At 62.2% G+C, this 11,678-nt stretch overlaps 1 protein-coding gene across 1 annotated transcript in view; it reads right to left on the reverse strand.

The window, feature by feature from the left end:
* COL18A1 (collagen type XVIII alpha 1 chain) overlaps positions 1-11,678 on the reverse strand; it is a 59,671-nt gene that overhangs the window by 8,676 nt on the left and 39,317 nt on the right. The window contains exons 19-32 of the mRNA XM_017888656.1: positions 11,499-11,561; positions 11,057-11,146; positions 9,799-9,828; positions 9,650-9,676; positions 9,187-9,249; positions 8,747-8,821; positions 7,782-7,808; positions 7,438-7,491; positions 6,928-7,002; positions 5,831-5,899; positions 5,249-5,291; positions 4,656-4,718; positions 1,209-1,252; positions 231-844 (exon numbers count right to left, since the gene is read on the reverse strand). Coding sequence (XP_017744145.1) covers positions 231-844; positions 1,209-1,252; positions 4,656-4,718; positions 5,249-5,291; positions 5,831-5,899; positions 6,928-7,002; positions 7,438-7,491; positions 7,782-7,808; positions 8,747-8,821; positions 9,187-9,249; positions 9,650-9,676; positions 9,799-9,828; positions 11,057-11,146; positions 11,499-11,561 — 1,337 coding nt within the window. The remainder of the gene's footprint in view (positions 1-230; positions 845-1,208; positions 1,253-4,655; positions 4,719-5,248; positions 5,292-5,830; positions 5,900-6,927; positions 7,003-7,437; positions 7,492-7,781; positions 7,809-8,746; positions 8,822-9,186; positions 9,250-9,649; positions 9,677-9,798; positions 9,829-11,056; positions 11,147-11,498; positions 11,562-11,678) is intronic.

The raw sequence follows: 11,678 nt of genomic DNA on the forward strand, positions 1-11,678 counted from the left end.
TTGTGGGGCTGGGGCTGCACTGGGCTGGGGGCGGGCAAGCTTGTGGGGCTGCGGCTGCACTGGGCTGGGGGCAGGCAAGCTTGTGGGGCTGGGTCTGCACTGGGCTGGGAGTGGGCAAGCTTGTGGGGCTGGGTCTGCAGCTGCCAACATCCCCTTGATGAGCGCAACCTGAGTCACTGGTCCCCTCCCTGCCCACACCATAGCCTGAGAAACCCCCACACCTGAGTCACTGGTCCCCTCCCTGCCCACACCATGGCCTGAGAAACCCCCACACCATCACCCCTTCTTCCCTGGGGGTGCGATCCTGGGGCAGAGACCAGCTCTGACCAGAGAGACCAGCAGATACCAGAGACCTGACAACAGTGTGGGCCCCCAGGCAGAAGCTGGGGCCCATGGCTCTCTGGAGTCTTTCAGGACTGATGGGCCTAAACCCCGATCTGAACCAGCCCAGGAGCAGAGGTGGATGCGCTTGGCCCTGGCAGGAGGGCAGGCCATGGAACGCTGCAGGGGGATGGGGTGTGTCCGGGGCCAGTGCACCCACACCTGGGCGGCCTGCTGCGTCCCCACACGGGGACAGGGCCATGTCGGGGCTGCTGAGCTTACAGGGGCAGCTCCAGCCTTGGCGGGCGTTGGTGGCCGGGCTGGACCTGCCCTCAGCTCCTGCACCCAGACCCCTGGGACATACACTCTGCCTGCACAGGCTGGGACTTACTGGAATCCCAGGGTAGCCAGGTGGGCCTGGGGGGCCGGGGGGGCCTGGCAGGCTGGAGCCAAAAAAGCCGCCACCCCCGGGCTCACCCCTTTCGCCTTTCTGTCCTGCATCACCTCGGTCTCCCTTCTCCCCCTGTGGATGGAAACACTTGTCAGACACAGGAGCCCCGAACCCCTACAAGCCACAGGTGACCTCCCATCCCTCCCGAGCCAGGGTACGGCAGTCGGAAGCTTCTGGAGCCCAGGCCTGGGAGCTGCTGGCTGCAGAGAATAGGGCTTGACTCCCCACCTCCCACTGTATCAGCTAAGTCCCCAAAAACTGAGCTGGGGACAGAAACGTCCTGAGAGACACCCTCGATGCCCTCTGGAGCCAGCGCTCCTCTCAGGGCTGAACAGGAAGGGGTCTTGGGCTGGATGGCGCAAGGAATTGGAAGCAGCCACCCAGGGGGATGTACAGGATCTTGGAGGCCCCCAACCCCACCAGGGAGGTCACTCACCTTCATTTCAGCCTCCAACTGAAGAAAGTCGAATGGAAACTGCCCTGCAAGAGAGACACAGGTGGGGTCTCGCTGAGGTGGCATCTGACGACGCCGGGCTCCCCCTGCAGCCCCCAGCACTGGCGGGTTTGCCTGAGGCGCTTCTAGCCATTGCCTGATTTCCTGGTAGAGATCCCATATTTCATTAGGTTCTTCTTAGCTAACTGATACTTTCTGATGTTTTTGTTAATGGTGTCTTTTTTTTGAGATGGTCTCGCTCTGTCACCCAGGCTGGAGTGCAGGGGGCGATTTCGGCTCACTGCAAGCTCCGCCCCCCGGGTGCCCGCCATTCTCCTGCCTCAGCCTCCCTAGAAGCTGGGACTACAGGTGCCCGCCACCACGCCCGGCTAATTTTTTTGTATTTTTAGTAGAGACGGGGTTTCACTGTGTTCGCCAGGATGGTCTTGATCTCCTGACCTCGTGATCCGCCCGCCTCGGCCTCCCAAAGTGCTGGGATGACAGGCGTGAGCCACCGCGCCCGGCCTGGTTGGTGGTTTTTCTCAACTCCCCTTCCATCTGGTGACCTCGGTGAACCCTGACGGTCCACCTGCAGATCCACTTGGGCGGCTTATGTTGGAAACGTGCCGAGAAAAGAGCAACGCGATTCCTTCCTTCCCGCGTCCTGTCCTTCCTGTCTCTCCTCTGCCCCTCCCAGGGTGGGCAGGCAGCTGCCTTGGCCCTGACTTGAGGTCCCCACACCCCCTCCGAGGGTGAAGCTGTGGAAGTTCCAGGTGGCTCCTTCCAGACCACGGAGGGGCCCTTTGCTGAAATCACTCCTTGTCGCTTCTCCCCTTTCCATCAGCCTTGGCAGAGGTTAGGAATGTTGTGAGCCTTTTCAAAGAATTAACTTCGGATTGTTGGACTGTCCTGATCCTTGCTATTTTTATATACGTACACCATACACAATTTCTCTTCACTCATTTTTGATCTTTACTATTTCTTCCCATCTATTTTCATCAAATAAATGTTTGTTGCTCTTTAACAATAAATGCTGTTTGTTCTTTAGCATTTGATGTGTGGAAACAGTACTATTTAAAGCTGTAATTTTGTCAGTGGAGATGACAAAACCCGTTCTCCTTCCAGGTGGGACCTTAGACGGCCTTGGGCAAACCTTCTCCTGTGACTGTTCCCCTGGAACCCTGACCGGGGTGGAGACAACCTCACTCTTTTTTTTTTTTTGAGACGGAGTCTCGCTCTGTCGCCCGGGCTGAAGTGTAGTGGCTGGATCTCAGCTCACTGCAAGCTCTGCCTCCCGGGTTTACGCCATTCTCCTGCCTCAGCCTCCCGAGCAGCTGGGACTACCGGTGCCCGCCACCTCGCCCGGCCAGTTTTTTTGTATTTTTTAGTAGAGACGGGGGTTTCACCATGTTAGCCAGGATGGTCTCGATCTCCTGACCTCGTGATCCGCCCGTCTCGGCCTCCCAAAGTGCTGGGATTACAGGCTTGAGCCACTGCGCCCGGCCCAACCTCATTCTTGGAGGCTGTGCCCTGTAACCCAGAAGCCTCTGAGCAGGTGGCTCCACACCCCCAGGGCACCCCCATCCCACAGGTGCAGTCCCTGGGGTTGGAGGTCATGGCTGCTGTCAGGACCCATGCTCCCTCCTGGACTGGGTCCTTTTGCAGAGGGAGGTGACCGGTTGTGGAGGCCCCTGAGGGTCCTTCCGCAGAGGGATGTGACCGGCCGTGGAGGCCCCTGAGGCTGCAGTGTGAGGACTAAGGATGCCCTGGACGTATCTAAGCGCCAGGGGTTCCTCACTTCCAGCTGCTTCTCCTTGACTCATGAGCCGCCTGGAAGGGCACTACCCTGTGGGCATTTCCCACTTGTTTCTACTGCACTCATGAGATCACAGTTCCTGGAAGCCAGGCCTGCATTCAGCCTAGCCTGGGCCCCTCCGGGGCAGACCCTGGTCCCAATGCTGGGGACGCGGCCTGGAGACCATTGCAGGTGACGCCTGTCAGACCTGCTGTTCAGATCTCTGACTCCATTGTCGCTGGGATCCCGTGCTGGGCAGCCCACGCCGGTTCCTGCAGGAGCCTCAGATCCCACTGTCACTGGGACCCTGTGCTGGGCAGCCCACGCTGGTTCCCCACACACGACCCCACTATTGCTGGGATGCCAGTTCCCGCCGGCGCTGTCTCTCCCCATCTCTGCACTCCTTTCTGTCGGCCTCATCTTCCCCCTGAAGTGCCCTTCACCGCCGAGACAGCTCGGGTCTGGAGTGGCCAGCCTGCATGTCATCCTCGTTCCAAAGGCTACGGGAATACCATTGGCTGTCGGAGTCTACACTGGCCTTTCTTGGATATTTTGGAAACCATTTATGGACACCTCTGAGCTTCCCAGCTCTCTGCTGCCATCTCCAGGCTTCCTGCGGCTTTTGAATGTGACCTTCAGAGTTCAAGGCGGGTCCGATGACCCCATGAGCTGGGCCTCCCGGTCGGGTGTGTCATCGGCCTCTCCTCCTGGTTTCTGGTCAGCGCCAGTCATCTATGCCCCACTCACTCCTTCCTGGGCATCGTGTGTGACGCTGAGAGATCCAAGGATGGGACAGGCACGTCTTCCATCTTCCCGCTCGCTTTCTGCCTCCCTTTTCCTCCACAGGCCTTAAGGATGTCCCAGCCTGACTCAACCTCTGCCTGCCTGGTCCCTTCCCATTCCAAGGTGCAGCCCCAGCTAGAGTAGGTATTGCAGCCTCCTCAGCAGAGGACCCTGGTGGCGAGAGGGGACCATGGCAGCGAGAGGCGCCCGAGGCTGGCCTGGCTCTCTGGGCTTCTGCTCTGCCAGCCCCCAGACATCCTCAAACAGTGGTTTTCTCACATTTTATCCAGCTGTTCTCGGTGGTCTTGGCAGGACATCCAAGCAGCCCCACCACCCTCAATGGAGGTGGGGCTCAGGGGGCAATTCTCGTTCTTCAGGAGGAGCAGGGGTGTTGGGCTCACCCTCCGGACAGCCTGTTGGACAACGCCTCCTTCCCACATGAGGCCCTGGAGAGTTTCTCGACCTAAGGTCCTCCAGGGCCAACCCCCGGCCCCATGTAGGGGAGGGGGCGTCTCAGGGCCGCCGGCCCCACGGAGGGGAGGGGAGGGGGCGTCTCAGGGCCGCCGGCACACCTAGGCTGCTGTGTCTTTGCGCAGTGCCCACTGGGGTCTAGTGCGGAAGGGCAGCCGCCTGCTCCTCAGGAGATGGGGTGATGGGGGTATCTTGCTGGGCCTGTGCCCTGCAGCCGCCCCCGCCTCCAAATCCAGGTCCTTTGACATCCGCATCAACCCAGAAGGGGCTTCCTTCCTCCCACAGGGCGAGGTGGTCACCACCCAGTGAGGGTCCAGGAGCCGCCGGGGGGCTCTGGGTGTGACCATGCCTCAGTGCTGGCCACACCACCTCCTCCGCCTGGGAGACCCAGAGGTGCTCACCTGGTGGTCCGGGGGGGCCCACTTCTCCTTTGGCGCCCTTAGGTCCTGCAGGGCCCTGATTCCCTGGAGGAAGAGACCCAGTGCCCGTCACGGAGTGTGCCAGGGAGGGCTCCAGGGTGGTGCCCCTCCTGCCTGAAATACCCCAGTGCCTGGGGGCCTGGCTGGCGGGCATCAGATGGACGTGGGGACAGTCAGGGTAGGAGCTCCTGGAGAGCAGGGGCACCCCGGGTCCCCCTCAGCAGGCCACGTGGAGGCCAGGCCACATCTGCAGGGCATGTGCTGACCAACAGCAGGGATGGGGCTGCTTCCACTCTGCTTTGGGCAGAAAAGCAAAGTCTAAACGGAGAACAGCAAATGGGGCCACCCCAAGGTCAGGTCCTGGACAGCCGTGCTGGGAGGGCCAACATCATCAGAACTGGGGCATGGGCTGGGCGCGTGGCACCGGCCTTAGGGCACTGGGGGCATGGGCTGGGCGCGTGGCACCGGCCTTAGGGCACTGGGGGGTCTCACTGCTGCTGGCGCGGGAAGGCACGTGGGGCCCTGGAGCATCCCTTCAGCGCCTGTATCCCCAGCTGTGAGCCCGGGGCCCTCACCTGGCAATCCTGGAGGCCCGGGGCGGCTGGACTCAGCAAACATCTGCAAGGAATGGGGAGAGGTGGCTGTGAGGGCGATGTTCTGAAGTGAAGGCTGCCACCACTCAGGGGTCCCCAAGTCCAGAAGCACCAGCCCCTGCATGAGGCCACATGGCAGCCTCCCCTAGTCAGAGACAGGAGGGAACAGGGGTGCGGAGAGCAGGAGCCACGGCAGCCACCCCTAGTCAGAGACAGGAGGGAACAGGGGTGTGGAGAGCAGGAGCCACGGCGTGACACCACTTGACCCTTATCGGTCACTTCACCTTGCTGAGCCTGGGAAAAAGCGGGTGCCCCCAGCACCCCTGGGCTCAGGCTCTTAGCAGAGTTTCAGCTGGAAGCAGCTCCACACTGAGAGAGCCCTGCCTTCCACATGCCTTCGCCTTCCTCGGGAACTCAGCTGCTAATCCACTGCCCACCAGACTGGCCCATCCCAGAAGGACCCCTGGACACAGAGGCCAGGGGAGAAGAAGGCCCAGCCCCTCTGTGGGGCTCTGTGGAAGAGCCAAGGGCAGCCGCAGGACAGTGGGCGCCCCGGAGACTTACATTGCTGTCGTAAACAGGAGTCCCTGGAGGGCCTGGGGGCCCTGGAGGCCCTGGGGGGCCGGGCATTCCCTGTGGGGAGGGCAGAGAGCTGTTGTCAGGCTTATGGCCTGTCAGGCAGCAGGTGGGAGCAGGGACAGTTCAGAAAAATCAGAAAAATCAGAAACCTGGCCAGGCAGACCTCTGACCAGGCAGAACCGAGAATGCAGTGGGTCACTCGGGCCACGGCTCCCTGGGGACAGGAGCTGGCCCCGGCCCCACCTCATCCCACGTTGGAGTCGTGCACAGACGTCCCTCGGGAGGAGTGAAGAGGCCACCGGGTCTGCGTCTCAGGTAAAAGCTGACTGAAAATGCCCCACCCTGCTGACACCAGGGACACAAAGCTCTTGGCTCAAATGCAGCAGAGTGGATGCCTTTGGGCTGAGCGGGAGAACCCCCAGCATGGAGGGCATGGAGGGCATGGAGGGCTGCAGGGCATGGCCCAGGCCCATGGACGCCCTGCTGAGAATCCATGCTGGCCTGGTGTGTGTGTGTATGGGTGCACATGCGTGCATGTATGTGTACAGGTGTGTGTGCTTGTGTATGTGTGTGCATGAGTGTACGTGTGCAGTGTGTATGCCAATCATGGAATGAGCCAGGGAGGGCTTACATTCCATGTATGAGTATATGGATTACACATGTGTATATTTCAACACGTTAATGATGGCATCTGTATACACGTGGTGTGCAGTGTGGACAGGCACGGCATATGCACAAATACATGTGTAAGACTGTGCACATATGTGGAGTGTGTGGGCATGTGTAATGTATGGAGCATGGGGTGGATATGGATGTACACGAGCATGTTATGTAGCACGACATGTACGAGAGCAGAGTGTTGCATTGATGGATGAAGTGGCCAGTTTGTGTGCAGGGATATGTGAGTGGCACACTGTATGAAGTGGTGCATAGGTATGGGACGGCCAGGACCAGCGCAGTTGTGGAGATCGCCCACGAGCACTGGCGAGCTCTGAGAGGAGCTGTAGGACCCCAGGCTGTGGCCAGGCCATTCCCAGGTCCTGGTCTCCCAGCCACCCAGGCCCCCCTTGAGGGACACTCACCCTCATGCCAAATCCAAGGTGGGCATCTCCCGGCTCCCCTTTCTCTCCTTTCAATCCGTTCATCCCGGGGCGACCCTGGGGCAGAGCACAGGGGGTGGGGACTGCTGGGCTCTGGTCATCACCAGCCACGTTCCGGCAAGGTGGCTGCAGTAGCCCCACACCAGGCCCGGCCCACACTCAGCCTCAAACGTTCCCAGCCTTCAGGCTACTCCAGCCCTTCTCACCCCTCCTTCCTGCTCAAGAACCCTTTTGGGAGGAGGTGACTGACTCCAGCACACACAGGCCCACTGCCCTGTCTGCCCCCCAGGGCCGCCTCCTGGGTACTGGCCCCTCCTGGTGTATTGCCAGCCACATCCAGGACAAGAGCTGTGCCCAGGCCGGTTCTGGGGGGAGCACAGGGGGTGCGGTGGCCGTCCACTCCCCTCTGGGCATGTCACCCCCGTGGGCCTGGGCTGCTCCCCACCTGCCAGACCCCATCTGCTGCCCCCACTGGAGACCCCAGGTCCTCACCGGCCGTCCAGGGAAGCCAATGTCTCCCTTGTACCCCGGCCGTCCGTACGGGCCCTGTGAGAGGAAGGGAGCCAGGCTTAGAGGAACAGACCCTGGCCCTTGTCCACGAGCTGGGGGGTCCTGGGGAAGGGGAGGGGCCGTGCAGAGCCTGTCGCCCTGGGCCACCCATCAGCTCGGAGGAGCCCGCTGCAGCCTCACACCGACACCTGCCCCACGTGCTTCAGAGCTGCACTTGGGAGATGAGCCCTGGGCCGCACAGCACGAACTCAGCAGCCGCGGGCGACCGCGTCCTTGGGGGCCGTCATGCCCAAGCTCGGTGCAGAGAAAGCCACAGGCCGACTTACCGGGGGTCCTCGGAAGCCTGGCTCTCCCTGAGCAAAAACAACCAAGAAGGCACAGTTAGATGGCGGCTTGTGCCCCACCGGCAGCCTCCCTGAGGACCCTTGTGGCTCCTTTGGGTGCACTGGGCAGTCCTCAAGGCGCCGGCAGCCCTGGGGAGGACGGGAGCTGCTGGCAAGAGGAGGTTCAGGATTGGGGTTTGCATCCAGGTTGGTGCGAGCATGGGGTATACCCCGGGGCCCTGAAGCAGGGGCGGAGGGTGTGTGTGCCACAGTGTCCTGGTTGCTGCAGGCCCCGGCTCCGATGCACAGCTGGGTAGGACAGTGGAGCTCTCGCTGGGCCTGGGGATCCTGTGTCTGAGGTGCACCCCTAAGACCCCAGAGGGCTCACTGCTCCTCTGAAAGTGGGAGAGCCAGTGCTCCACACCCCAAAGATCCAGGTTCCCCCCCAGGACCCTCCCCCAGGGCTTGTCTGGGTGACTGCCTGCTGGGGTGGGGACCCAGGCACAGGCCCCTTGACGAACTGACTCCGGGCCCTGCTATGCTCAGGGTCCTGCAGGCACCCTGGGGCTGCAGAGAGGAAGGATCATGCGGCTGCTGCCCACAGCATCAGGGCCCCCAGGAAGAGGTTGGAGGGGCAGCAAGAAACCTGGTGAGGCTGAGGTGGTACAGCCTGGGCTCCTGCACCCCACAGGCCAGGCCCCAGGGAGGCGCGAGTTCAGAGCCGCAGCCCACTGAGAATCTCCCTTCGGCAGGGTGGGCTCAGGGGCAGGGAGAGGATGAGGGGCCGGCGGGACCTCCGACATGGGTGCAAGAGAGGAGGGGCCACGAGGGCCAGGCCAGGATGCTGGAGCCCTGCTTGGGAGAAGCTCGTGCGTCAGGAGCCAGACCCTAAGGAAGACCTTCCTCAGGCTGTCTCCATGGCCCCAGGAGCCCCCATGCCCACTGGAAGGAGGCTGCCCAGCCCTCACCTTGGCTCCTTTCTGGGCAGGGCCCAGGGCACTGCCATCGGGGCTGAAGACGCTGCCCGGCTCACCCTTCTCACCCTGGAACAGCAGCAGGTATGGCAGGGTCAGGGCCAGCTCCTTCCCACAAAGCCTCACCCAGAGCCCCGAAGGCAGGGCCGCTGTGACTGAGCATCACAGCCCGGGGTCCTCTCACGGGAGGTGACCACAGGGACAGCAGGACCACAGGGACAGCAGGACCACAGGGATGGCAGGGTCTCTGTGACTGAGCATAACAGCCCCGGGTCCTCTCACGGGAGGTGACCACAGGGACGGCCCGAGCGCGGCTTGTGAGTCACAGTAGCAGCCGGGGGATCCCAGGTTTCTCCCAACAGTGGCCACCTGGGCAGGATGGGGCCACCCCTGCATCACAAAGTGGGTTGAGGGACAGCACCTGAGCCCCTTACCTTGGGTCCCGGGGAGCCTCGTTCACCCTTAGAGCCCAGGTCGCCCTTGGGTCCTGCAGGTCCCTGGAATGGAGGCCAGGCAGTGAGGCCCGAGTGGCCAGCGTCTCCCCCATCTCTGACAGCTGCTCCACCTCCCTGGACAGCTGCCCCCGGCAATATGCCTGTCTTGTCTGCCCCCCCAGGGCCCCTCTCGGCCCCAGCCTCACTCCGGACACTGCAGGCCTCTGCAGGTGCAAGGAGCAGCCTCAGTGTCACAGGTGCCCACCCAGCACAGGGCCTGCCAGGGGCTCTCGCCCACATCCTGCTCCCATCACTTCCTCGGGGCAGTGACTGTCGCTATCCCTCAGGCCTGACGAGGCCCACCCCAGCTTGACCAGGCTGCTCTGTGCTACCAGGCGGAGACCCCTCCCCAGCAGGGAGGGCAGTGGCGGGCAGCGCGTAGCTCTGGCGCCAGGTTACTCACGGGAAAGCCTGCGAAACCCGGCCGGCCCTGGGGAAAAAGGAACAGCGTCAGCTGGGGTCATCACGCACCCACGCGGCTGCCCGGACCCCACTCAGCCTTGTACCAAGGTCCCCACAGGCCTGTCCCTTAGAAGCCAGGCAGGCACGTACCTCAGGTCCCGGCACGCTCAGGACGGCACCCTGTCCACCAGTCAGCAAAAAGAAAAACCGGAAACAAAGAGCCACATTTAAAATGAAACTGGACTCCCACCGAGCGACTTACAAGATCAACAAAACACCGAAACAGGAAATTCAAGGAAAATGTTCTTTCCACACTCTTTCTCGGCCTGGGGCGTCCCTCCTGCTGGGGCATCCCTCCTGCTGGGGCGTCCCTCCTGCAGCACAGACGCCCCGCGGCTCAGAGCGGCGGACACAGACTCCAGACACCCTAAGCCCTAAGCCACTTTTTACTTCCATTTTGGTTTAAAATGCTCCTCCCTGTGCTAGATGCTCCCTTGCTTGCTGGCGGAGGCAGCTGGGCTGACGGGGCTTTTCTGATGTTCCAATGACTTGACCGTCACGCCAAGGTCCCTGTGGCCTCTTGAGCTGCTGTCTCCCGATGCCTGTCTGCCTGCTCCGAGCAAAGCCATGAGGGGGCAGGCCCTCTCCTGCCTTTCCCCAACCCCACCCCTCCTCTTGAGACTGTTATGGTCCCACCTCCTAGGTGAGGAGCCGGAGCACAAGGGTTAACTAACTTGTCCAGTGTCACAGACGGTGCCTGCTCTCAGCTCTGCCCTGGGCAGCCCCTTCCACTGGTGGCCACAGAGAAGCAGGGATCTGAACCCCTGGCCACACCCAGCTCTGCTCCCCTGGGCCCTGCATCTGCCCGGGGCTCAGCTTCCTGCCTAGACGGGGGCTTGGTCCCTGTGTTCCATGTGGCGGGGCTGGGTGGGGACGTGTCTGCCTCTGTGAGGCCAGTGGGACACGCTGCTGGCAGGCGCAGAGGGTGCAGCTGAGAGGCCTGATGGACGGGCTGCGGTGGGGAGGAAGGTTCTGGAACCAACACAACCTTCACCAGAGAGCCAAGGGTGCGTCTGCTTCTTCTGACGGGGCAGCTGGGTGACTACATGCAGCTTTGGGGCCACAGTGTCAAGGACACAGGGACTGAACCCGATGGGAGCCTCTGACATAAAAACACTGGTCCCCTGTGCAGGCCCTCACCCCTCCCCGGTGTCTGTATCACCACATGGAGCTGAGCTCCCTGGGCATCTCTGACCGAGGGCCTCTGCAGCCCCCACTGTGGAGTTGGAGTGTGGCCTTGCAGTCAAGGCCTGTCCTGACCTGGGGGGTGTGGGGGGCTCAGGGAGGGATCTCTGCACCCAGTGGGGTATCTGGACAGATTGGGTGCCCACCCACGCAGCGTCCTTACGTCCTGCTCCGACACATAGACCACAGGCCCCGGGGGTCCAGGGGGTCCGGGGAGGCCTGGCTGCCCGACTCCGTCCTTCCCTGGATCTCCCTGGAAAAGGATGAAACGTGTCCAGCATTTCATCTCAGCCACTCTGGCCAGGACCCCAAAGTCCACCCAGTCCTGGAGGGGGTGCCCAGAGCCCACGGGGGGTGAGGAGGGGCCCAGGGCTGTGGACTGTGGCCTTGGAGCCCCCTGCCAGGCAGGGCAGGCGCCAACAGGGATGGCCGAGCCACACACACTGCCCCCAGCCTGAAAGCCACTCCTGTCAACTTGAGGGTCTTTTCCCCGAGTCTCTGAGGTCACATGGGTGGCAGGGGCACGGACCTGGGGGCAGCTGAGGCCAAACCTTCCAGATGTCCCAGCACCCCCCACCCCATCCACCCGCCCCAGGGACACTCACCTTTTCTCCCTGGCTGCCTCTGTCTCCCTTTGGCCCCTGAGGAGATAGGAAGGAAATGGTTGATCACCCATAGAAACAGGAGCCCCTGGCTCCCCGTGAGGGATGGCCGTGATGAAGACGTGGGGTTACTTCCCGACCGGCTGGGACCTGGGAGGGAGGCAGCCACCGAGAGTCCTGATG

Source organism: Rhinopithecus bieti, unplaced genomic scaffold (genome assembly GCF_001698545.2).
Source record: "Rhinopithecus bieti isolate Rb0 unplaced genomic scaffold, ASM169854v2 scaffold_18153, whole genome shotgun sequence".
Taxonomy (NCBI): Eukaryota; Metazoa; Chordata; class Mammalia; order Primates; family Cercopithecidae; genus Rhinopithecus; species Rhinopithecus bieti.